The sequence below is a fragment of the Scophthalmus maximus genome, chromosome 11, assembly GCF_022379125.1.
Source record: "Scophthalmus maximus strain ysfricsl-2021 chromosome 11, ASM2237912v1, whole genome shotgun sequence".
NCBI classification, from domain to species: Eukaryota; Metazoa; Chordata; class Actinopteri; order Pleuronectiformes; family Scophthalmidae; genus Scophthalmus; species Scophthalmus maximus.
This window is the reverse complement of record NC_061525.1, coordinates 4,125,030-4,151,142: the sequence shown is the minus strand read 5'-3', so window position 1 is coordinate 4,151,142 and position 26,113 is coordinate 4,125,030. Positions and strand designations below refer to the sequence as shown.

At 45.1% G+C, this 26,113-nt stretch overlaps 2 protein-coding genes across 2 annotated transcripts in view; both read right to left on the bottom strand.

Annotated features, from left to right (window-relative positions):
• The window catches only part of lrrc75a (leucine rich repeat containing 75A), a 46,137-nt gene extending 31,912 nt beyond the window's left edge, over window positions 1-14,225 (bottom strand). Inside the window, exons 1-2 of the mRNA XM_035623692.2 lie at window positions 13,131-14,225; window positions 4,863-4,991 (exon numbers count right to left, since the gene is read on the bottom strand). Of these exons, the coding sequence (XP_035479585.1) occupies window positions 4,863-4,991; window positions 13,131-13,382 (381 nt within the window). The 5' untranslated portion in view covers window positions 13,383-14,225. The remainder of the gene's footprint in view (window positions 1-4,862; window positions 4,992-13,130) is intronic.
• Window positions 14,226-15,097: 872 nt separating this feature from the next.
• Window positions 15,098-25,958, bottom strand: poldip2 (polymerase (DNA-directed), delta interacting protein 2). Its single transcript, XM_035622915.2, has 11 exons — window positions 25,714-25,958; window positions 21,100-21,181; window positions 20,743-20,840; window positions 20,519-20,618; window positions 19,626-19,701; window positions 19,285-19,392; window positions 18,646-18,782; window positions 17,999-18,025; window positions 17,750-17,875; window positions 17,540-17,619; window positions 15,098-17,035 (listed from the first exon to the last, which is right to left on the bottom strand). Exons 1-11 carry the CDS (start codon window positions 25,953-25,955, stop codon window positions 16,921-16,923), a joined length of 1,191 nt encoding a protein of 396 aa, XP_035478808.1. The 5' UTR covers window positions 25,956-25,958; the 3' UTR covers window positions 15,098-16,920.
• Between the last annotated feature and the right edge of the window lie 155 nt (window positions 25,959-26,113).

Here is a 26,113-nt window from a genome sequence, read left to right as displayed (position 1 = left end):
CACACACACACACACACACACACACACAAGCTGCTTTCACACACGCACTTCCACCCTGAGCAGCTGTACGTGTAAAAGCAAATGTCAGAGTCAGTTTGAACTGGACATTAGGTGGAGTTTACCCCCGCCAGCCCCCCGTGTCGTGGATATTGAGCTAATGTGTGAATAGAGCGGATCATTGTCCGGGGAAATCACCGTGTGTTTTACGACATTTCCGTCCGTATTGACCGGCTCTGGCCTCCTGCACGGTTCCACCCAGGTGCCGGCCCTCAGCGAAACCCTCTCTCTCGAGAGAGAGAGAGGGCGAGATCGCGCGTGTCCAGGCTGTGTGTTGCACGTGTGAAAGGTCAACATTCGACCATGGCTCAGATCTTATTCTCCCGCACATTGTCCGGCGTCCATGAAAGCAGAAAAGTGCAGCCAAAGACGGATGGACGGATGGACGGATGAAAAGCTGCAGAGCACATACGGACGAGGTACGAAATGGGAAAAAATAAAGAGGTGTAACAAAGATCTGCAGAGAGGGAGAATCGCAGCGGCTGCAGTGACAAAGCAGCAAAGCTTTCAGTCGGTGTAAGCACAGATTTACAAGCTTAGAGTTGGCTTGAATCACACAGCGATGAGTACACCTTTCACACTCCATACAGTACGTAGGCTGGTGTGTGTGTGTGTGTGTGTGTCATCTAACCATTTTAGCTCTTTTGCCCCTTTCCAACAGGTCTTAAAATGAAACTGATTCAACAGGTGTTGGCCAGGCAGGAGAGAGACGAGAGGAAGTCAGTGAAAAGCCTTTTAGATTTAAGTGCCCCTGATCTTTTCCTTTTTTTCATCTGACAAACTGAAGCCTCACAGTGCACCGAAAGCTCTTCAGAGCTTTGTCTGCAAACCTCTACTCACCCTCCGCCGCCGCTGCTTCACATTTGGTTCTGAGCCACAGTGAGGCTTTCTTTGTGAAGCGGTGACAGGCAACGCGCTGTTAACTAAACAATGTGTGCGAAATCACTCCCTACCTGCAGTACTGTACATACTCAGTGCTTTCTTTGTTAGGCCTGGGACCTTGTTGCATGTCAGTTTGAATTATTGCAGGGAGCAATATTAAAAGGAGACACAGCAACAGTGAGCTGGTTAGATAAAGGCCTGCAGCAAACCAGCAAACACACCACCAAGGTAAAAAAATCACACGTCATCCAATGCAGCCCTGTTGCATAGGAGGCCACGCGTGCCACGTTGCTGCATCAGGACCTCTGACCCCTGCTGCTCGGAGCATCGCTCGGGGGCAGCTGTTGACAGGCTTGAAACTAAATCAGCTGTTCATGTGGCGCTCACAGAAGACAAAGCCTTTTCTCGGCCTACTGTCTATAAAAAAAAAAATCCCTGAGCTTATGTGTGCACCATCCTGTACTATCTTTACACATTACACAGAGAGGTAAACACATGGAAGCATACGCATCACCAAAGAGATTATTTACAATCAGTTGAGGGGGTTGAAGAATGAAACTATGTGTTTTATATATGTCTAACATAACATATATAATATATAACATATATAATATGTAGTATATATTGTTCTGGCTACTGTCTGAAATTACCTCAGATAACAAAAGACACTGCCTATATAAGGGGCTTCCTAATATCGATCTTTCATTTTAGTCTTCCTTTGATTTGATGGATATGATGCGGTTTGATTTATTGAATAATTACTGAGAGAGGATCAATACCGCCGCGGCAGTCTAAGGGAAGAACACATTGGACTGAGCGTAATCTAATTGTGCAGGAGTGTGTTTTATCCCCGACAGTAGCAGAGTTAACCAGGGACTCGCTCGTATTGTTGTGAGCGCAACACTGTGACCTAAATTAAAAAGATACGTGTTGAGATATGGAATACAGAATATTCTGCAGATGGAGCTGGATAAACACGATGTAATCAGCAATTGCTTTTCAATTTATGCATCTCCACAACACTATCGCTGCATTAATCAATCCCGTCCATTAGCTCAACATGTTTTCTGTCTCTTTTATTTATTTGTGGGGAAGGAGAAATGAATCCTCCAGCAGTGTTACTGTGTGTTGATATAAATTGGATGTGAGGAGGGTCAAACCCTCTGTCCCCTGGATTGACTGAACCATAAGAGACTGAAACGAGGACACGGCGTTTGTTGATCTTCAAAGGCACTTATGACGGTATCAGGGAAAAAAAACAAAACAGTTGTGTTGCGTCTGCGACAAAAAGAAGACAGTGACAGCGCGACTGCCGATGCAACAACAACGGCGACGGCACCGGCCGCAGCCGCAGCCGTGCGAAGCAGCGCGGCGGCAGACGGAGCGGAACCGCGCAGAAGACGCGCGACAAAACACTCGGACGGATGTCGTGCCGGGGGGGACGGGGGACGACAACGTCCCTGAAACATGTCCACTCCGCATAGACGCAGTGGAGCCAGCTGCCCGGAGGCAGAGCATGCTCACTTGTATGTGTGCCGGACGAGAGGCCGCCCTTAGAATAGAGGAGTGGAAATTCGCTCCGTGGAGGGTCGGCGTTAAGCAGAGTGTAAGTACGGCCCCGCGGTCCTGGGGGCTGCAGTGTTGAATAAGATGTGAGGATGAAACGGAGTGTTATGCAACGGCAGTAACTTAAATCCACTTTTATTCAGTCAGCAATTTACACATGCACTCACTTCATAACGTGACTTAAGAAAGAAGTGAATAATTCGGTACTAAATACCTGTAATAAATCGGTGATGTTGCCTGGCACTCCACAGCAATACCAACCCATTCGAGGTAGTTTAGCTCCAATCAATGTTTTTATATTAAATATTTTTCGGCCATTTACTGCTGTAGGAAATAAAGCCACCTTTTGGCACCGGGATTATCTAAAGCACACCAGCATCAGGACCAGGGTGGAGACGTTTAACAGAGAGTAAAGAAAATGATTGTTCGTGAGAAGCTTTAATATTGTTTTTTGAAAATAAAATAATGCACAGTGGATTTTTTGGGAAAAGGTAGGGTACAATTTTATATGAGTCCATGACAGGGAGAGAAGTGAAGCCTGAATTATCTTTCATGCCGGCAAGGTAGAAAAAGAGCAGTGATCAAATGTGTGTGACAGGATGGATGGAGGAGAAGGAGGGAAATAACACCTCTCTCTCTGTGTGTGTGTGTCTCTCTCTCTCTCTGCATCCTCCTATAGCTCCTCTCTCCTGTTGCTTTTCTCTCGGCACTTAACAACACCCCCCCGGTGTTTCTTTCATTCCTGCTCTGCTCTTCTCTCTCTCTCTCTCTCTCTCCCTCTCTCTCAGCTCACCAATCATGAAATGTACACAGAACCCCTATCTTCAATTTTCTCTGTGGCGTCGACGCGTGTGACGAGAGTCGCAGAGCGTGGCTTGCACATCGATATCCAGTATTTATTTTATTTTTTTTCAGCTCCCATTACGCATCCACTATGAGTCTATACATATCTGGTTCTTAAGCAGTGAACAGATTTTTTGGGTTAGTTTTACACAGTCTATTAGTTCCTCCTTTCATTCTGACACCAAATAAAGCTTTAGTCTTAATCTTCTAATGCAAATGCATATTAGATTGAGTCGAATTCTAGTGTTTAGTCAAATGTTTGTTATATTTGTTCTTAATTTTAGCCTAATTGGATCCAGAAACCGAAAAAGTCCTCCGTTTACTGTTTTTGGACTTCATGGGATTTTGCTTGAGATGTTATCAGATAACAGTAACACAGTTCTGTTCCTTCAGCATGTCCACGGGAAGCTTTATGGTGGACCACTCGCTGACATTAATCCTGCACGCGCTCCGATCCAGAGCGTCACGAAAGAGAGCCGGCTGCAAATGATTGATAATGTTATGTCAACATTAGGGTTATTAGTGCGAGCCCTCATATTTTTTTTGGGGGGGGGGGGGGGGGGGGGGGGGTGTTTAATTGTCAGTGGGACTGCGGCAGAATTTCGTTCATCAAATCCCCTTAATTCCTTAATGTAATGCTACTGAAAGCAAAATGGTGCTCACGAGTGCGGCAGTGTCGCGTGGCTCAATTGTCCCAAGATCAATCAATTTTCTCCACTTTACTCATCAGGAAGACATTATTGATTTGTTTGTCTTAGATCCTGCGTTTAAAATCTACCTCAGTGTTTTTTATGCATGAGCATCTTCTCTTTATTTTTAGAGAAGTTCACTTCGTGTGATTTTTTGGGCCGATTACTTTAAATCACACTGCCGGAGCCTGCCTCTCCAGCATCCTGCTCTCACAGGAAACGCATCAAATTAAGGAGGCGAGATGGCGTTCTCGGGAGGTCTTGGTGAGACAAACATCACTCACACACAGATTAGATCAATTAACTTATCATCCACGAAAAGTACAGTATTTGAGTTTATTTGAGGCTGGAAGACAGACGTCATCCAGAGGTCTAGAAACTGTACAGCTGTTTTTTCTAAATAGATTCAAATAGGCTCAGCACGGGTTTAAAAGAAAGCCAGCACTGGGGGCAGAGCATTTCAATAGAATGCACTGCACTTCAGGCCTTTTAATTCCTCTCTTAAGCTCCATCACTCCTCCTTCCTCCATGCATTTTTCATCCATCACGGCCACTGTCATGCTTTCTTTCCCTCCCCCCCCCCCTTCAGTGACATACAGGAATACATGAATGAACAAACAGCAAAAGCTCTTCTCCCGTAACCTAACAGCGTCGGACAAAGTGAGTCAGGAGATCATCCCACGGCAGCAACGCAAGGAATCACAGATAGTCAACGTGTGTGTGTGTGTGTGTGCATGCACGGTTGTGTTCGGCGTAATCAACCGTGTTTATTCTTTGCTTTTCGATGACCTTTTTTTATGCGAGCGTGTTAAAGGTGCGTCCTACCGTCTTGGGGCAGTGGACATATCGCGCCAGGCTGATAATCAGGTCATGTGTGATGGGGTCAACCAGGTTCCTGAAGCTTGCGTAGCGGTACAGCACGTCGTCCAGGGATGTTGACTCCATGCCCAGGTCCTGGACACACACACACACACACACACATTAAATAAGACCATCTTGTCCTCACTTACACAACTGTACACACAGCTCTTACATAAGAAACACTCGTAAAGGCAAGGCAGCCTATACCAAACTTCATACACACGGGGAAACTGAACCGGCTTCATTATAATGAAAAGGCAGAAAAAAACACAAGGGAGCACAAGAACAAACAGCACACATGAAGTCATTGTTGATGACACACCACGTACTTCATTTCCCCCTTTACCGGCGAACATAAACATCGACACGTTCACTCACACACATAGGAATATGGGCTCTAATAATTCCCATGCTGCTTCGTATACTCGCTGCCTTTCCTGATGCATTAAGTGAAAGCCTGTAGCGCTGCCTCCCACCGTCTGACTTTTATAGCTTGCTGGTGTATGAAAATGAAAATCTGTCATGACCCATTCTTCATCAGAGCCGACGAAGCATAAACCTGTTGGCAGAGTTTCACGCATGAACAGCAATCTTGTTAAACCATAAAGAGTCCACAGGAAGGACCACTCCACTTTACAGAAGCGCACAGGCACAGGGGCGGGTTTGACCCGAGCAGGTACAGGCGTTTTGTGGAATAAGCAAAAAATCATTTTTGCTTGAGCTCAAGTAAGTGATGACATCAATCATTTTGACTATCCATCATGATCCATTGTAGGCAACTTGAAAAGACCAGATTAAAAGTCGAATGAACGACCCTGAGAAGATGCAGTGTCCCGTCCCGCCGCTAATAGAGAGTGCTGGACATGACGTATAGCATGATGTAAGGATGAACCCTGTTCTTAGACGTCTACTGTTACTAACAGATATTAGAAATCATGGCCATTCTAAATGCGTGGCACGACAGAAAAAGTTGGGGTTCGCCAGAATGATTAGCATTCATCCTTTGGGGACCATGTGTGAGCTCGAGAGTAAAGACTGTGAGTCTTTTTATGATGACAGCTTGTTGGTGGGTCGACCTGTGGGATCTGCAACGATTGATCCAAAGAAAGAATAAAGAAGAATACTGTATCTCTCATTCGGCACGACATTCACAAAATATGTATTGGTCCAGGATGAATCTGACAATTACTTATGATACCATTTTAAGCCTTCTTCATTTATGTGTTTGGCGAAGAATTATGTATCCCTTTTCATCACTGGTTGAAAATGGAGGTCACCAATGCATTCGAGCATTTTTTGAGCATCTTTCACAATTTACTTTTCCATAATTTAGATGTGATGTCTCAGACAGTTTGTGGTGGTGTTGTGCACGGGGAAGCCTTTCACACTGAGAGGTGTTTATGCAAATGTATTCACACCATTTATTAAAGTCTCATTAACCATCACTGAGACGACAGCCATGAGTTTATGACCAACTGTTGGGTTGTCGACACACACAAACACACACACACACACACACACACGAACACTCTGACACATAATCCATTCAGATGTTTTTATAATGCATAACAGGATGATAATTCAGACGATACATAATGTCTGCTTTCAACATGTGTGACGTCTGCTTTCTTAGCCGCACCACTACTCTCGATGCTAATGTTGTCCTGTGCATGTGTGTGTGTGTGTGTGTGTGTGTGTCAATGCATTTTAGTCTGTAGGGGTAAGTGCATACTATAAGTGTCTATATTTGTGTATGTTTGGGTTCGAATTCGAAAACAGTGTGGCAACAGGGCCTACCATGATAGAGAGAGAGAGAGAGAGACACAGAGAGAGAGAGAGAGAGAGAGAGAGAGAGAGAGAGAGATGCTCGGTCTCCAGGTATGACTCATGACTCACTGAGGTTTTCATGCTGCCTATTGTTCTGCGAAGGAGGGGCAATGAATTATCACAGCAGCATTGACTGAATGACACATGCACACACGCACACACGCACACACACACACACGCACACGCACACACACACACACACACACAAATAGACACACACACGCACACAAATCACCTGCATAATTGTTTTAGATTAGAGTGAAGCCTAGCAGCTGACAGAAACCTACGATCGGAGCATCAACAGGTGCAGCGACAGAGCTCTTCTCTTTCTGCACACTTTATGCCAATGAGAAAACATTCTCTTTACAACATTCTTTTGACAATGTATCAAAAGCCAAGAACTTACCTGAAACAGTTACGCAAAGCAAGCAGACCCTCTGCTGTGTCTGCCACGTGGCACACGAGTCGTGCACATCGGGCCCCACAATTCACAACCGCACGTCGGGACAAAAACAGACCGCACAGTCCAAGAACTCTCCCCATGATATAATCGCGGTGAGGCATTGATCGGGGCGTGGGTGTGTTAACCATTTCTAAAGGTCTGATGTTCCCAGGAGCACTGTGGTCTCAGTATTTTGTAAAAATCAATCAACTGACCAAGAAAAGGCAACAGTCCCCCCGACCAAGCTTCAGAAGCCTCCCGGAGAGTCCGACCGCACCGACCACCAACTCGGCAACACTCCGTCAACGAGGCCTTTGTGGCAGAGCTGATGCACGGGAGTCAGAGTTTGAGGAAAAGACTTCTCCAGACACTCCGTCTGGTGAACGCCAAGCGCGGCTCACCAGGGTTGGCTGACGTCAACCCTATGGTGAAGCGCGGTGGTGAAAGCATCGGGCCGCGAAGGCGCGTCTCAGCAACAGAGAGACCGGGAGACTTGAGGAAAGATGGCGTCCAAATATAAAACGGGTCCTCGTAGGAAACCCCCCGCTCGAGGGCGCATGCGACGCGGGCCCGGGGTCCCTCTTTTCAGGCCACCGATGACGTGGAGATGGAGAACATGCCGCCTTGTCTCCAGGACGAGTCCCGGTCACTCTGTGGCCCCGAGCCAAAGCTCAGACTTCAACCTCGGAGAGCATGTGGACAGACCTGAAGACAGTTCACCGAGTCCCTCCGTCCAACCTGACGGAGCCTGAGGGGATCAGCCAGGATCGATGGGATAAACTACCCACATCTAGGATGTGCAAGGGGCTTCGACAAAACACTCAAGTAAGGCTCTGAACTCTTTGATTTTTAATTAATTTGCTGAATATGTTTACCCTTTTTTATTATGGGGAATTGAGATTAGATTGATTGGAGAAGTTTAAACCTACACAATAAAAAATCTGGTTATTAGGCTCAGCCCCGTGAATTGAAAACTAAAAAAAAAAATGGCGAGGGCCGCACCACACAACACTGTGTGTTCAGTTTGTAAACACCCCCCCCGACACGTTAAGAAACGAGCTAGCGACTCTAGGGTTTGGGCCTCGTGGTGAGCGCGTCCGTGTCCCGTACCCCGAGGCTGCGGGTTCGAGCCCGGCCCGGTGCGGTCAAATCATCGCCAAGCGGACAATCTTTCTCCAAAATCGCTCACTGCCCCTTTAAGATGAGGACTCTTCATAAAATCATGGTCAACAACATATGATGCGAGCTCAGCGGCAGCCGACTTTTGACGTCGCGGGCGGCAAATCTCTTCAGCGCCATCAGTGGGAAGTAGTTGTGACGACAAGATTATAGTGGGTGACAGCAGACAAGAAAACGAACGCATAGTTGAATGCACCTCCGTGTGAAAACTGCCCCTCGACAGCAGTTAAATGAGCTGCACGGAACAGACCGAACCGCCGTGATCTGCCGTGCAGCCGAGGCAGAGCCGAATGAATCGATCCGACGGCACCATGTTGAGACGCTGGCCTCCCAACGCCGATGACACACAAAGGATGGAGGCGCGGTCGACGGTGTAAACGTGTGAGAAAAGGTTGTAGTATTTCATGCCATAACTTGGAAGGACGGGCATTTTTATAGTGTTTTTCGTCACGGCAGGCGGCGCCACGGGGAAGCACAGGTGGATCAGCGAATCCTTGCAACAGGCCGTGTGGAGGTCTTGAGCTTGACCACTCGTCCCAAGAGATTTGCTGCCATGCGGCATGTGCATGTTGAAGACAGCTTTCCTAGAATTTTCTCCTCGATACAAAAGAGGAAAAAACAATGATTTGACTTTAAATGTCACTGGCTTAGCCTCAATTAATATGGGCTTTAAATATGATTAAATATGATACTGGGATTGGCTCAAATAAAATAAACAAAACAAGTAAAAGTTAACACAAAATGAATATTCTGTTCACCGTGCCATAATCTACGGAGCCCCGGAGAGGACGTGGAGAGGGAGAAGAAACTGATGAAGCCTCTCGGATGAAGGTGACACGCCCTCGCGAAGCTGCGACCGAGTCCAGTTGCTCCTGATTCGACACCCTCGCGGAAAAAAACCCCACCACAGCGGAGCGCACACGCACCCGTGGGAGAGGGGCGTCGAGTTTCATTTTGAGATTTTCCGTCCCAGGGCTCCGTAATAACCAACATTGTTCATCAATTTACTGAGAATTGCTTTTGACTTTATCAGAAAATGTATTAACAGTGGGGCCCTCATAGAGTTTCATCTGCCTCTCTCAACCAGTCAAGCACTCAAAATATATGTAGTCATTATTTTTGAAGGAATTTGACAAATGGCACTAAGTTTATGTTGTCATAACGACCACATCAATGTTTGAGTTACGTGCCTCGTGAGGTCACAGTGCAGGAGGCCCAGTGGCTTGCAACAACGTCTTCTGACTAATGGCGGCTTCTGTCTTAAAATATTAATAAGCCCACCACAACACAGCAGCTTCTCATAATCCGACGCAAAAACACTGGTCGCACACCACAGGACGAGTTCAAAATGTCGTGACGCTGAGGATGAATTCAGAGCCAAAGACACTGTGAGACGGTCCAGGGGGAAGTGGTGGAGGGACGCCGAGCGCTGGTTCCGAGTTCATTAACGGGGTGGTGATTAAGGAGGTGGCCTTTCCATCCTGCGCGATTAACCCGGGTCTGTTTAGTCGTAGCTCTCCGGTCACCGCCATGGTCTCCGGGCAACGGGGAGGAGGAACCTAGTAACCCGCGGAGAAAAAGATGACTCTTCCGTCTTTCAAACACAAGCATTTCTCTTCCTTCGCTTCTCTTCTCCGTGTCATTTCCTCTCTCTCTTTTCCCCCCTCTCCAAGTACTCTCTTCTATTGTCTCTGTAATCACTCGCCTCCCTTTCCTCCTCTTCTCACAGATCCCCCCCCCCCGCTCTCTTGATCCTCAGTAATTGTCTATATCCAATTCATGATGTGGTCTGGCCCTCCTGTACCTTTCTGGCGAGGTGCAAACTCTACAGAATACGAAGGAAAACGTGACTGATGGTTATGTCACCGGAGTGCAGCTTGTACAATTTTGTCGTCACGACCCAACGTGAGGACGTTTGCCATCATCTTCCCTGCGTTCGAGCCTCTGGGGGGGAGAGGGGCACATATGAAGTAACACGTGTTGTTGTTTTCATCCTCCAGCCTCCATCTCTATGCAAATACAAACTCAAGGGACCACCGTCATCCGTCAGCCTGAGAAATCACAGTGTAATCTACACATTCATAACTATGACCCAGTTGAAGTGCACCGTGCTTGTGGAGGTTTCATCTCCTCTAATCCTGAGCTCAGCAAGCGGCAGCGAGAGAAAAAAACAGCTCCTTCTGAGGTCAGCCTGGCGCCCGATGGATCACAGCTCAACCGCGTCAACTGCTGTTCAAGAGAGAGGGTGTGATGGTGCACACCTTCCCCCTAATATTCTGACCGTGGCACAAGCGTCAACACCCGCTGCTTTAATAACACCGACCACATCGTCACATGAAGAGTGGACACGCTGATGAAGCAAGGAACATATCGTAATGTTTTGTAAATTGTTTACAAGTCACTTATTGGCAGCGGGAGTAGTCCACTAAGTGCTAATAGAGGTTTTGCTGCAAATCTCCAGGCGGCTGGATCTGCTGCCATAATGGAGGTTTGATGGAGACTGGCTGTTTGCAAATAATGCTTAAAGATGAGGTTACATAAGGAGAGACACTTGAAACAGCCACTGGTTAGACAGCCGGGGCTCAAATGCAGGCTAGTCTGTGTAATTGTGCTGGATTCAGGCTCTTCTGTTAGTTTTGCTAGTTTGAGCGCTAAAATGACGAGACTCCGCCCTGCATGCATCATCACAGACAGCCACTCCCAACACCGCCACACCCCCTAAGGCCCGTCAGGCCTGTGATCAGAGGTCAAAAATGATGGAAGTTTAACATTTTTAACCTTTGGCATACATTGTTTGAATGTTAACACATTGTTGTGCATTTCATTATGCTAGATTAACTTCATTTAGTATTAATTGCTTGACAATATTTAGATTTGTAATATTTTCCTTTTAATTATTCCTTTATGTCGAGAAAAAAATACTCCATCAATCACCTGTTGCCACCTTTTGAGCACAAACAAAAATATTGTATAGATATAGAACGTATTTATATTCTAGTTGAATGTTTATTTATCAGTTTATTTGTTGTTATGTCTTCATACCAGTGTTGCATAATTATTTTGCAAACACACACATTTTTTAATTCTACTCCTGTATATGTATCTAATTATTATGATTACTGTCTTTTATTGTTCAACTACTTTGTTTTTGCTAATGAACTTATTCTTTTTAATGGAGCTTCCCTGCAAACGTTTAATACACGATTGTACTTGTATAGCAGGTATGGCAATTAACATCTTTAATCTTGTCTGTTTTCTCAAACTGACTAACTCTCTTTTCATCCAAGCGTTGCCCTGTTTTAGTCTGTACTAAAAAACGTTTGTCCTGCACATCTGGGCTCGCCGGGAAGCACTTGAACCTCACTCTGTGTTATTGTGTCCTGGAAACGGTGTGGTTCCCCTCTGGGCCTTCGTGGCTTAATGAACCAGTGACAGAGATAGAAATCCCTCTGTATTAAGGACGATGGATGGAGAAGTGTCCTTCATCTCTAAGCCTGTTTGTTCTACTCCGCCGTTGACCGTTGTGGATTAACAACCTAAATGGGTTTGATCAGAGGGCTGTAAATAGTAACTGAAAGGAACCAATGGCAAAACAATAAACTGTGAAAGCAGTGTGTGTGTGTGTGTGTGTGTGTGTCTGTGTGTGTGTGTGTGTGTCTGTATAAGCCATAGGCGCTGTTCCCTGTGGTTGAGTCATCGGGGGATGAACAGTGAACAATGGCGGCATATGGAATCTGTGCAATGCTGTTCATAAGATAAGATAAGACAAGATAACCCTTTGTTCGTCCCACAGCGGGGAGATTTGGGTGTCGCAGCAGCAGTGTAGGCAGAATATAAAAAAAGAAAGTAATAAGGTATGTACAGAATATAAAATGTAAAAAAATATATAAATACTATGTACAGAGCAGTATCACAAATTGCACATGGAGAATAAGTATCACACTCAATTGGAATGAGATGAATATTGCACTTTAAGTGTTCCAGTGAATTGTGTGTGTGTGTGTGTGTGTGTGTGTGTGTGTGTGTGTGTGTGTGTGTGTGTGTGTGTGTGTGTGTGTGTGTTACTGACAGCAGTGCTGGTTATCTTTCTTCACTTTCTTCTATAGTGCATCTTTGTTTTCCTTCTTATCACAACGATAAGCAGATTTATTTTCATAATTTCAGATCTTCCCTTTCTCCGCAGCTTCACAAATCCACCAATTCAACTATTGGTATTTTTCCCCTTCTTGCTTCCCTTTCATTTCCTCCACTAGACCAGAATGTTGCAGTCTGCCGCTGAGTTTTTCCTCCCGTCTGTAGCAACAGCAACAGTTGCCAAGCCCCTGCAAACGTGTTGACGTACAGAGAGAAGCTATAAATTGTGGCGGCCTCCACACTCTACCAGCACAGCAGAGCACGGCGGAGCCCGGCGGAGCCCCACGGGTCCGGCCCGCCGGAGGCTCTTAATGCTCAGTCATACAGGCAGAGAGGCGGTCGATGCATCAGGCCTGTGGGCGGTCAGTCGCTGAATCGGTTTAGTCATTGTGTCAAGAGTCAGTCAGTCAGTGTGAGTCTGGTTTTCTGTGTGAGGATTGGTGATGACAGACATCAGCTGAGGAGGAAGCAGCACACTTCCACAGAAAAAAAAAAGAGGAAACAGAAGATAGAGAGAGCGGATCAGGAATGCCGGGGTCTTGTACTGTGCAGAAACGTCGACCTGTGACCTTTCACAGCTTTTACTTACTCTCCAACTCTCATTCTTACACACACACACACACACACACATGCACGCGCGCGCTGGCTACCTGTCGGAGCGTCTTGAGCATCTCGGTGGCCTCATCCTGCTTGCCCTGCTTGGCCATGAGCATCATCTCCTGGATCATGCCGATGCGGCGCTGGTAAGGCGGCGGCGGCGTCCCGCCGCGGCTCAGCCGGTCCCCCGACTTGAGCATGAGGGACGCCAAGATGTCCCCCCGCTCCTTGGTGGGGGTCCGCCTCCAGCCGTGCTGGGGGCTGGCCCCTCCGGGCTCCTGGCCTTTGGTCTGCTTTGCACCCATGGTGCCGCGTTAATCAGCTGTGAACTGGGGGGGAAATACACAAGACTGGCCCCCCACCAAACAGTCGTGCAGGGGCGGCTTCGATTAATGTTTCAGATGCTCTGTACATTGAAAAATGTCTGGAGCTGATCACATCTCCCTTAAAGTCTGCGGCTTGGGGCTAAGGTGTGAGGCTTTGTGAGCAAATTCCAAACTGCTTCTAAAAACAACAACAACAACATTGCACTCCGTCACACAGAAGAGAGGATGTTCCGGGAGGAAAAAAATGATGCTTCCCCCCCCCCCCCCCCCATCCAAAACCAAAAACAAAACATGAATGAGTGGCTGAGGCAGTTTTAGTTCTAGTTAATCCCGGAGGGTGAGGCTCAAGTCGGGAACAGGTCGGAGGATGCTGCCCGCACCATGGCCGCAGAGCACGGACACGGCAAAGTCAAGATGCAGGACACACAGACCGTGGCCCGCCGCAGCCTCCTATCCCGGACACAACTTCTCCAAAATGATTAGCCTCGGCAGCAGAGTGATGTATCCCTCAAAACAGAGCCCCCTGTCCTGGGCCGGAGGAGGAGGAGGAGGAGGAGGATCGGGGGAAGTGGTGCATGAAGCAGGGCATGGCAATGTTTACGTCTGCTGCAGCTCGTCCCTGCCCCGTCCCGCCCTCAGCCGCCGGGAGTCATACGCGTTACCTGCAACCAAGCGCAACGTCCGTCCGTCCGTCCGTCCGTCCTCCACGGACGTTGCTCCTCTGTCCGCGGGAGCGTGTGGAGCATGGGCGCATCCGGGGGAGCGGGGAGACGGCGATGTGTCCCCTCTGGGCTGGGACTGAATTATGTATCGCACCCTCCGTTCAACTGAATGGGGTCGCGCGCGGCGCGTGAACGAGGGCGCGCGAGCACAACATCATCATCATCATCCTCCTCCAAGGGCCGTGAGAGCGCGCGATTTTCATTTAAGAAAATGTTTGACTTTAATATATATATATATATATATATACACACATAGTCCTTCAATTTAGACTGGACAGGAAACCAATTGAGCCTGACCTCAAGTTAACATTTGTATGTTCTCTGTGTCCTGCTGCACAAATGGATATTACAACAGGCCCATTAGTAGATGGCCTCGAGTTTCACTGTTCTTCTTTTCATTTTACAGATTTCACAATCGAGTTGGGTCTTTTTCCTGTAGGAGAGCACATCCTTTCAATCAAAAGCAACTGATATCTATAGGCCAATTTCTATGTCGTACAGTGTCATTTTTACCTGATCAACAACTGCTGGTGAAAAAGTCCCAGTTACATTATAACATGCACATGTGAGTCAGTTTTCTATTAGAGATATAAAGATATAAATGGCGCACGTTTGTATTCAATGTGTGATCACATGGCTCAGTGACCAGGGGACACAGGGTTGCAGTGACACCTGGTGGCGGCTGTCTGAAACTCATGCATCCACACAGAAATTCCAAAATGTAGTTTGACAATCACAACATTACAGAATATGGAGGGGAACAGTACATCAAAATGAACTACATTAACTTTCAGACTTACCTTGCATATAAGCTTTAGATGTATTGACGCAACAATCTGTCCAGCTTTGACTTTAACTTCTCTCCGTGTGCAGAAAACATCAGTATCTTTCTTCGCATGAGCACATTTAAGTCCGACAGTTGTTCGCTCCGGCCACGAGTGCGCAAAATACAAACTCCGACAACAAATGGTGTGTTTTTCAAAAAGGTATATTTATTCGCTTTGCCTTTAATTACATCTCTATTTACAGTTGTGTTTCAACCATTTTAGACCCCTCAAATCACTTATCAAAGCGAAAAGATTATTCTCCGTTCACACATTTCCCCTCTGAGGATTTTTAGGCTCAAAACATTTTCCTCTCGGCCTCAACAAAGGACATTCCAGCTCATGTGTACTGAGCAGACTGCAGAGAGGAAGGTATACATGTCACGCTCTCAAACTCACACACACACTCCTGTTAGCCTCAGCGCTGGCTCCCAACTGCTTGGTTGTATTACTTTGTGGAATACTGCATTTGTTATTCAAGGACAAGGAAAACCTGACCTTCACCTGGTTTCAAGGAAAGGAAGGACTTTCTGTTTGCTGTGAAGTATTCAGCTTGGTGAAATTAGAAGCACTGACCAAGAACATAAAACTCTAATGTCAAAGAGGAACCAGATCCCCATTTAAAAACTGATCCAAAATAAGTACAAAAAAACAATTAAACGTATCGATGGTGCACTCACTTCTTTAACTGTGACACACTGACGTGGGCCTCACTGAAAGAGAAACAAACATGGACGCCTCACATCAGCTAATGTCCCACGTTCAATGCAATTGAACTCAACTTGAATAAATAAGCATGGAGCTGCTACTTCAAAACAGCAACACGTGTTTTGAATGGATTCATTGAATCCAGAGTGTAAGGACTGTGTTTAAGCTCATACAGATCTCTGTACACAGACTCACAGGCTGATACTTCTGCCAAAGGTTACACTACGCTGACGCTGGTAAAGAGCTTTCATATTTTTATTTTTTTTTTACTCAAGATCATTTGAGTTCTGATTTCACTTTGAAATATAAGAGTCTTTTTTTCTGTTCAGGATAAGGCTGAACGATTTGGGGATTTCAGCAGGTTAGTGCAACGTGACTCATGCTTGTTTTGGAACCGAGTGCTCCACTCGCTCGCGTATCACGTAACCCGTGCAATCGCGTCCCCTGCGGTTAGAAAATCGCTCTTACATATCGCGATATTATCGCAAATGCAATTAATCGTTCAGCCCTGGTTCAGTATCACGCTGGTGTTGTCAGACATAGACACTTCTGCGCCATAACAAGGTCAGAATTCAGATTTCAGGTGTAAATGTGCGATAGGATAGTGTGATGCTTAGAAAACATGACAGGGAAAAAAAGAGAGAAGTCATGTGTAATGTTTTTTATAAATCCCAACAAGATCAATGCAATTACGGTAGGTTATGAAATGTTATGTGAAGTTCGAGGACGGTAAAAGCTTGGCCAGTCCGACTATGTGAGACAGAGAAAGAAAGAGAGAGAGCAGGGCAGAGAGGGATGTTCTACAATGGAGCAATGGCAAAAAAACATAGTTAGAGATCTTATGTTATTATGAGAAGTGTAAAAATGGTTTGGATCATAAGGAAACTGTGGCAGGACAAATTTGACTGAGGTCACCTAGTCTCAGTCTACAGAATTAATGAGGAAAAACTGCTTTACGTACGATTTGAAGTATCCAACATTGTCTCCATCTCTCTGCTTCCCAGTTCTCTTCCACCCCACGACATGTAGTGAAAGCACATCGATTTTCTACCCTATACGATTTAATCAACGACATGCTGCTGTCGGATGCACTCTGACAGAAGAAAAAAAACAGAGGTGGGCCTGCATTTGGAAGATCTAGAAAACACATTTTCCCTTTGCATCACCCGACTCTCACGCTAGTCTTATGCTGATGGCTGAGGCAATGTTATAGAGTGTCCAGGACTAACGGCGTGTCTGGTCTTCACATGCGACTACTCGCAGTTAGAATGTGTAGCCAGCGGGGGGAGCTTTGTCATCTTTGTTGCTCTCCAGGGAGAAAGGAGGAATGCGAACGTCAAAGTGGGAGCCGTCGGTCCTCTCAATGCGAAATGTCCCCCTAAACACAAATACAGAACAGAGGAATGAGTGTAGGAGGTGACCAGCAATTTAGGCTAATCAAGTAAAGTTAATAATTTAAAGCGATTTTGGAGAAAGATTGTTAGTTGTTGATATTTTGACCGCACTGGTCGGGGCTCGAACCTGCAGCCCCCGGTACGGGAGACAGACGCGCAAACCACAAGGCCTGAACCCTTGAGTCGCACTGTTTGCTAGCATGTCTCTTAAGTTGTCAGAGAGTGATGTTTACAAACTGCACACAGTGTTGTGAGGTGCGGTCTGCACCATTTTTGGGGTTTTCATTGTACAGGTTCAGGGCTGCGCCCTTTTTCTGTCGCGCACACAGAACTGAGAGCTAGCAGACAGTTAGGAAATAGTTGCTGATTTTTACAAAAAAGTCTATTGGATTCAAATTGCTTACTGCTCCTTTAAAGAAAACAGTAGAGTATACATTATATGTGGGACGTGTGTGACAGTAAACCAATGTATTAATGAGCAAACTGACCACATGTGACCGCTGGGGGCTTGTAGAGACACGTGGCTGCTGTACTGAAAGGCTGGCTGCTCTTTAGACAACACCGGCTCCTGTGAACACACAGACGACAACATGAGCTTGAAGCTCCTCGATATTTCAAGGCTCAAGCACAAGACACTGAACAGTTCAACTGCGGAAATCTTTTGTCTACACTGTTGGCTGTTGTGTGCGTGTGCTGACCCTGCCCACGACGCCTCGTCCTCGGACCGTCTCCAGGGTTCCTGACAGGCTGAAGATCCTCCAGTGCCTTTCTCTGAGCTGAACCACCTCACTGCCCATGTTCTCCAGGCGGATACAATATCGCCACTGTCAGAAGACAACACACACACAGGACTGTTTATACTCAGATTCTCCAAGATATATGGTGTTCATTTTTAACTGGGATTGTCATATCATGTTCCCCACAGATGAAACTATACTAGTACTCACCCAGTAAACATTGGAGTTCTGGGCCTCCTGAGAACAAAAAAGAATTGAATTTAGTATTTGAGTGGATCTCAGTGAAAAGTACATTATCCAAACTAATAAAATCTACAAGAGGCACAGGGGCCTGTGTCCTGAGTGGCAGACACAAATACCCACCGTGCAGGGCACGACAGCGCTTCATTTGCATGTGTGCAAACAAAAGCTTTAACTTTACAAAAATCACGAGGTGATAGCTTTATCAATGTTGTCTGTTAAAATAATCTTTGACAGATACAGGCGAATCGGTCAAAAACTAAATTATAAGAATTAGATATCTTTGAATATCCAATATTCAAAGACTCGTATCAGGATCGGGACCATAAAACCTTGATCAGGACATTACTGATCATTACTGATCAAGTTTCAAACTACATTACTAATAGTTTGAAACAAAATATTTAAAAACAGAATTTTTAAACAAACATTTTGCTCATTAATATCGCTTTGTATCGCTCCATTATGCCTGAAGTTCTTTACGATTTACAAAATGTTCAACTTGGGACCACGTTTGCTACTTGGGAAAAACAAATCTGAGTCAAGTCCTGCGATGCAGTGAAGACACGGTGTGAGAGCTGGCGTGACTCTGGATTTATTAAGTATTATTCATTTACCCTCATGCCCATGTAGAAGGGGATGACGGTGACTCGGATGTTCTCGGTGGTCTCCCTGTGGACGTCGGACAGCTCCAGCCAGGGGTGGTTTTTCTCCTGCCATGCCTTCAGGGTGTCCCTGGGTGTGAACGGAGGAGCTGCGGAGGAGGAGAAAAAAACAACAATATTTACTGAATACATTCTACATAAACACAGTCTAGTGAATGGAGCCACCAGTATGTTCACTATGGGATATATATCTAGGTCCATAGTATTTGGACAGTGACACACTTTTCAGAATTTTGCATTTGTACACCACCACAATGGAGTTTGAAACAAATGCCATGAAGAAAAGAATTTCAGATCTAATCTGAGAAGTTAAACAAAAATATTGCCCAAATGATTCAGGAATTGCAGACATTTTCATACCCAGTCCAGAGGCTTCCATTTTCTGAGGCTCAAAAGTAATTGGAAGGTTGACTGACCGTTTCATGTTCATTGTAGCATGTTTCACTCACTTTTTCAAGAAGATAAAAAGCCTGGAGCTGTTTCTAATTTTCTTTTGGTAGCTTTTCATGGGAACTCTCAATGTGTAAAACTTAGTCACTTCAGTGGAAAAAGGTGGGAAGACTGAAGTGGCGACTGTGGAAGAGTGTTTACTTTTTGCAGGATTGTACATGAGGAAGCGCTCGAACAGCTCATGCTGGATGGGGAGCTGCTCTGCGGAGTTATAGGGCAGGATGTCTTCGTGGCTCACATAGTCCAGTCCTGAAGAGAAGGAACACAGACACACCAGCATGTGGGGATGAGGGAGAAAAACTATTATATCTTAGAGGAGGTAAGCTGCTGACACGAGAAATTCAGCTCTGCTGTATGAGATGAAAGTGACATGTAAGGCTGAGAATGTGAATGAGCTGGAGGGTTTCATTCTTCATGATAGCTTCATGATGAGTGAAGTCTGTGCATCCTGACTGGTCTGTGTAGTGTGTACGGTTGCATACCTGGGATGGCGTACAGAGCTCTGCTGTCGTCATGGTTGGCCAGAAACGTTACGGCCTCCGTCTGAGACCTCTGAGACTGTCAAACACAACACACAGCAACTGTCACACAGCTGGAGACAGACACACAGTTTGGACTTCAGCTCCTTTCACACAGAGGATTCCACATTTTGCTGTCTTTGCTTGTTTTCACTGAACCTGAAGCCGGCTACCTGGAATCAGAGCTGTGAAGTCACGTGTAATGCCTTGGAGACACCACGCAATTTTCCACAAAGAGAAATTACTTGACGTGTTAACGTGTGGTTCGGCAGTAAAGGTGTTGGTCATTGGAGGTTCACACATAGCAACCGAGTGCCGATTCTCAAGGCCAGATTTCAAGTTATATACTTTTACCAATTACCTTTCCTGCTTAAGAGTATCATCAATTGTCTTTCTACTTTTCCTTAATTTTAACAGGTTCATGATGTATAACTAATCACATAACTATAGATCTCAGTCAGACCCACCCCCAATTCTAGGTAAGGTTTCAAAAAAAAAAACAGCATGGCGCTGGTGAAAATGCCAAACTCGAGGATTCAAATCGGCAGTTCACAAACCAACGGGCGACGCCACAGTGGGTTGCCAGCCTCCTCCAGACAGAGACTTGTGTGTTGACTCAATAATAAACATTAGCTTATTGCAGATATACCATATAAAAAAGTCATGTAAAATTATTGTCAGATGCTTTTCCTTCCCGCAGCTGAAAAAATATGTAGAAAACACAAAATATAAATTATGGACACCATCTGAACTTGCTCGCCCGTCTGGACCTCGATGATCTCTAGGGGCAAGGGAGATGTATCTGAAATATAAGGTGGTAGCTGGTGGTCCTAAAAGGAAACTATGCAGTGACTTACTATGTGAGGGCAGTCCCTGGTGTCAATCAAGACTTGGTAGTAGGTGTGAGTCTTCCCCTTCACCTCCTTGGAACCGTGGGCTCCTGGGGGATCAGGTTTGCTGTGGGAAGAAAATAAGACAAGAGACAAAAAGATTTTTAAAAGTTCTGATACACACACCAAGCCAAGAATGACCTGGGGCCTGTTCTCTCAGGGCATCCCTGCAGCCAGAGATGAAGTTTTACCTTTCAGACATAGGAGGGGTGATGTCTCTGTCATAGAGTCGGGCGTGCCAGGGAAACAAGACGATGCCTCTGTAGCCAAACACACTGTGGAGAAACAGCTGAGGAGAGCACAACAACAAGGAGGAAATAAGAGATAAGTCTATGTGAGATTATGTATATAGGAAGTTTAATAAAGCATAAATTAGATGGGATTACATTCACTTGACAGGATCATGCAAATGTCCGCAAAGTTACAGATTTATCAAAACAGACAACACTGTGAAATCACAGGACTGTAAAGTAATATTCAAAAAATAAGTGTAAAAATACATAAATCATTTACTTTAGTGTGTGAGTGCGTCTGCGTGTGTTACTTACTTGTCCTGTTTCATATTTGCCGTGTTGCTTCACAGCCTCAAACACTCCCACTGTCTCCAAAATCTTCCCTTCTGGCCTGTTCCTGCCAAAACAGGCAACACCATTACACACTGGACCCGCAGTATCCACAGACCCACACCAGTGTGTGTGTGTGTGTGTGTGTGTGTTTGGGGGGGAGGGGCACAAGATAACGTATAGGTCTGTACGTTGTATATGCGGTCTGAGGTCAAAACAACATCATGCATGGACAAACACAAACAACTTGCAAGTCCCGGAGGCGTCTCACAGTTCCAGGATTGTCCCTCCTGCAGAGATGATTGTAAATCCTTCCAGTAGGAGGGAAAATCCCGCTGCCTCCCTTTAACCTCTCCGCCCTCCGGTCGTAATCTCAATCACAACTTTGACAAGATTGAATAAAACAACTACACTTGTCAGACGTCAACAAACAGAAATACCATTCAACCTAATCTCTATGTCCTCGCAACAACACGTACACATGCACATGCACACGCGCACACGCAAACTTACAGTACATATCACCAGTGACAACAACAGCTGGTCGCTTCAAATAAATAACATGCATACTTCTGGGCACCCTGCAAAGCTAATCTTCACAGCAGAGATGGGGGAGTGGGGATTAATGAGGTGGATATATGGACAGAGGGATTGAATATTTCACAATAGGTTCACTTCAGGTTATTTTCCTATCGCGGCTGTGTGGGACAAAAATAATCACGAGGTAACTTTCATTTATTATGAAGAAAATGGTTGAAAACAGAGTCGAGAGTCCAGAAAGCGCAGAGCATTTACATCTAGTTATTATCATGAGCGCTCTACCCTGTGCTGCAGGGAAATTTGATGTTAAGTGAGATTTTACCAGCTGATGGGTGGATATTTCAACCTGCTTCTGCAAAACAACAGGGAAAATGCAGACTACAGTTAATTATTTAAACTAGATTAACAAGCTGAATAGTAGGGCAGCAACTAATTAGCATTTTGTCGATGAAGTATAAAAACAGTATTAAAAAAATGCAAATCAAGATATACCAAAGCCACAAATATCATTAAAACTAATTGAGCAAACAGTTTATAAGCCTGTAAAGGCAGCTTCATATGTAAAATATTCATGCTGCACAGAAGTCAAATTCAGTATCATTACATCTAATTAGAAAAGACATTAAGCAAATAAATCTGCATGATTTGCACATTGTAACTTAGTATTTCAGAAATTGTTTTGAGGCTTTGTTGTGTTCTGTGATGTATGTACAGGAAATATTTATACTGCTTTTGTTGTTGTTTTTCCTGTAACTTGTGTTCATCAGATCTTGCTGATGTCTTGTCAAATGGTTTAGAGATGGTAATTGGTAATGGTAATTCCACTCAGTCAGTAGTTGATTCAAGGGAAGCATTAGAAATTTGAGACTGCAAACACGCGGCATAAATCCATCAATGAGGAAATGTAGTGTCTCACATTTCACTGAATCTAATGTCCTGCATTCAAAACTGTGTTTATTTTATTCATTTGAATCAATCATAAACCTAACAGTCCAGATTCAGTTGACTATTCTTTTTTAAAAGACTAACATTGTGAATGATAACACATGTCCAAACCAGTAGCTGCAGTAGGCGATCTGAGCATTAAACTACTTTCAAGCTAGAATTGCTTCTTTATTTTTGTTGTCATATAAGACATACACCACAGCACCTGGCCAAAGTAGTTCTCCCAACACTGTTTTAACACGAGCTCTACTGTTCTGATCAGACCTCTGCCACAATCAGAGAAATGTCAATACACAGAATCAGATCTAACTATAGACAAGCCATTGCGAACCCTGGAACTCGCTTTAGCAGTTGCCAGGACACACACACACACACACACACACACACACACACACACACACACACACACACACACACACACACACACACACACACACACACACACACACACACACACACACACACACACACACACACACACACACACACACACACACACACACACACACACACACACACACACACACACACACACACGAGTCCGACCAAACCATTCCCCCTCACTCTGAACACAGGTCATAGTGTCACTAAGGTCGAGCTGTCATCATGGAGTTACCTAAAGTTAGAGATACAAGGGAATGCTGAGTCACTACACACCCACCCTAACCTTCCCTCACAGAGGCTGCACTCAGCTTACCTATCTCTCTTCCTTTTCCGTCGTGCTGCGACTTGATTTCTTTCAGCACCATAAGAATCAGAAGACCGACTGGTTTTTCTTTGTACAGCCAAGCTCCAAAATCCAAGTTGCTGCTGTGAACGCTGAGTGGAAGAGTTGTGCAGCAGCCGCACACCAACAAAGACGAGTTGGAAAATCTAGACTATTTTGAGGGCAACTGTCTGAGCTGAATTACTCAAATATCATCAGTAGTGTGCAGAGTCAACATGACGGTGCCCATGTTACTAACGATAGCACTAAGTCTGTAAGCTCGGAGCACATGTCCAGGCTGACAGAGGAAAAAAAAAAGCTCAGTCATGTTTTGCGAAAGGGGGTTTTGATTTATGCAGCAGTTACAATAGCATGAACAAACACAATGACTACAGCTGAAACCTGGGATCTGTACTTAAATCGGTCAGTTACAGAAGGAATGAAAGTTATACAACTGGGATTTTGAAAGATCTTATTTTGCGTCGCCTACATAATTTTTAATTAAAATATAAACTGAATTATTATGCCCTTATGGAGTTGTTAATGCTCTTTTTAACTCTAATATTTACAACTGCAGTTTGTTGCATTTCTCAGTTATTTCAGAAACAGACATTCAAAATTGTATCTGTATGTTTCTTCATTGAATTGACAAAATAATTACTATTATAAAGTATGTGAGAACATGCAGTAATAAAAAATTGCATAAACAGATGATATTATCCCCCATCCCTATTCTGGTATTACTCACTTATTGAGCTCTTGTAGGAGAAGTCATAAGAAGTGATTGTTTAAAAAAATCATGTCACGATATGGAGCCTTAACCTTCCCATGACCTTTACTGAGAACCACCGACTAAAATTTTGATAACTGTACAAAAGAAATTGAATAATGTAGAAGACACAGTGCTTAATAGTACATACCAACAAGTAAAAAACTAGCAATAATCAGGACTGACATGAAATGATATATAATGCAGCAAAAAACCCTGTTTGAAGGGATAAAGCCATGTAAAGATGGAATTGGAATTTGTGGTAAAATTAGTTTTTATATTACTGACATTCATTTCAGATCCAGCAGCATCTTCTCACTCATTTCACCCTGTGTTAGCAGTAAAAGGGCGATCATCTCCCCAATACCATTACCAAACACCACTTGCCAATATTGGTGAAAATTATCCTAACAAGTTATGCTAAACACCATTTTTTTATTGCTAAAATATATCATATATTTAACAAATAGACAACAGAAGGCAAAAGCAGTGTGTATTACTGCACTGGACAAGGTGGACATATATTTATATTGGATTTTAGTCCTTCTTCTTATATATTAATATTTGTATGGAAGAATTAGCATGTTGTTTCCCCCCCAAACCCTTTCCACGTCATGAGACCCGGTGAATCCACTTCCACACTAGATAATATTCAGGGAAGGATTCAAGATATAATCCATGAAAATGAGTGAGAGGAGACACGAGTGCTGGACGGATCTGCATGACAAATATCCAAACTAAATCTAATTTCACCGCCGGAGATGAGGCTGAATGGCTCAACAACCCAATCACTTCGCCTACTCAGCTCCCATCTTCTGAAAGCTGGTGTGATTTCTCCAATATTAAACACTGACAAGGGAATGAAAAGGTCCCTCCTGAAAGACCTCCATTGAATTGTAACATTGTGCCTTTTAGAAGCCTATTAATAAATCTATTATGTGATTTATGTCTCTCTTAAACGCTGCATTCGTCCACATGCAACGGTTCAAAAACTCAATATTGGATTACATAAGAGTTTGGCTAGTGGATGGTGGACAATCCACTGCTGCACATGTTACCCTGACAAGCATACTAGGTGATCACTGAGCATATGTGGCTTTCGATCAGGTAGCTGGGTGATGGTGACATCGAGAAAAAAAGTCATATGCAAACAATCTGTGCTCCGACATTAAAACGCAAAATCCTGCAACGCTGACCGGGGGAGTCCACCAAGAAGAACATGTCACTCTCACGTAGAGATGTTAGGTAGCGGACAGTTGCATCGGGTGTAATAAACACCGCTAGTCGCCCTCTTCCGCACAAAGTGAGAGACGGGATCGCCCGCGGTCGGTGACGTCTTTGTGTAACACACATTGAGTCGGCAGGTCGGGCGTTACACAAGCCATGCTGGCCGGTTACCCTGCTAGCTGGTTGAGCAGCAGAGGACGACTGTCCCCTTCTCGGTGTTCTCGTGCTAACTGCCTGGTCCCATTCAACCACCGGGCACCGACTCGGGCCATCTGACCACACCACAACAACAACAACAACTCGACCAGTGTCTAACGGGGAAGGGGACATCTTGAACACCCCGTACTTGGCTAAAGTCTTTAGCATGTTAGCTTCGACGGGGGGGGGGGGGCACACTGGCTGCGTCTCTTACCGTGACGAGATGAACCTCCGCTGCGGCGCGGGCAGTCCGCAGGCGCGACACTGCAGCCGCTGTCGGTACGCCTCGAGCCCGCCGCTGCCGTCGGCGACACTCAGTATTCTGTGCGTGTGTTTCCTGTTGTATCTACTGACGGTGCTCCACAAACCTCGGCGGAACGCAGAGGCCGCCATCTTTCCTAGCAGAGGACCACGGCGCACGTTCACGTACACGCATGTTCCTGACTGATGCTGCATTCAAGGGGGCTACTTAAGAGCCGTAATTACGAGGACCAAATTATTCACAGCGGGCAACTTTCGTTGTTTTTGGTATTATTGATTTTTTCCAAGTTGTGTTTTTTCCAAGTCGCTTTGTTAAAACGAATGTTTTTTGTCATAGCAAGGGCAATTCAAAG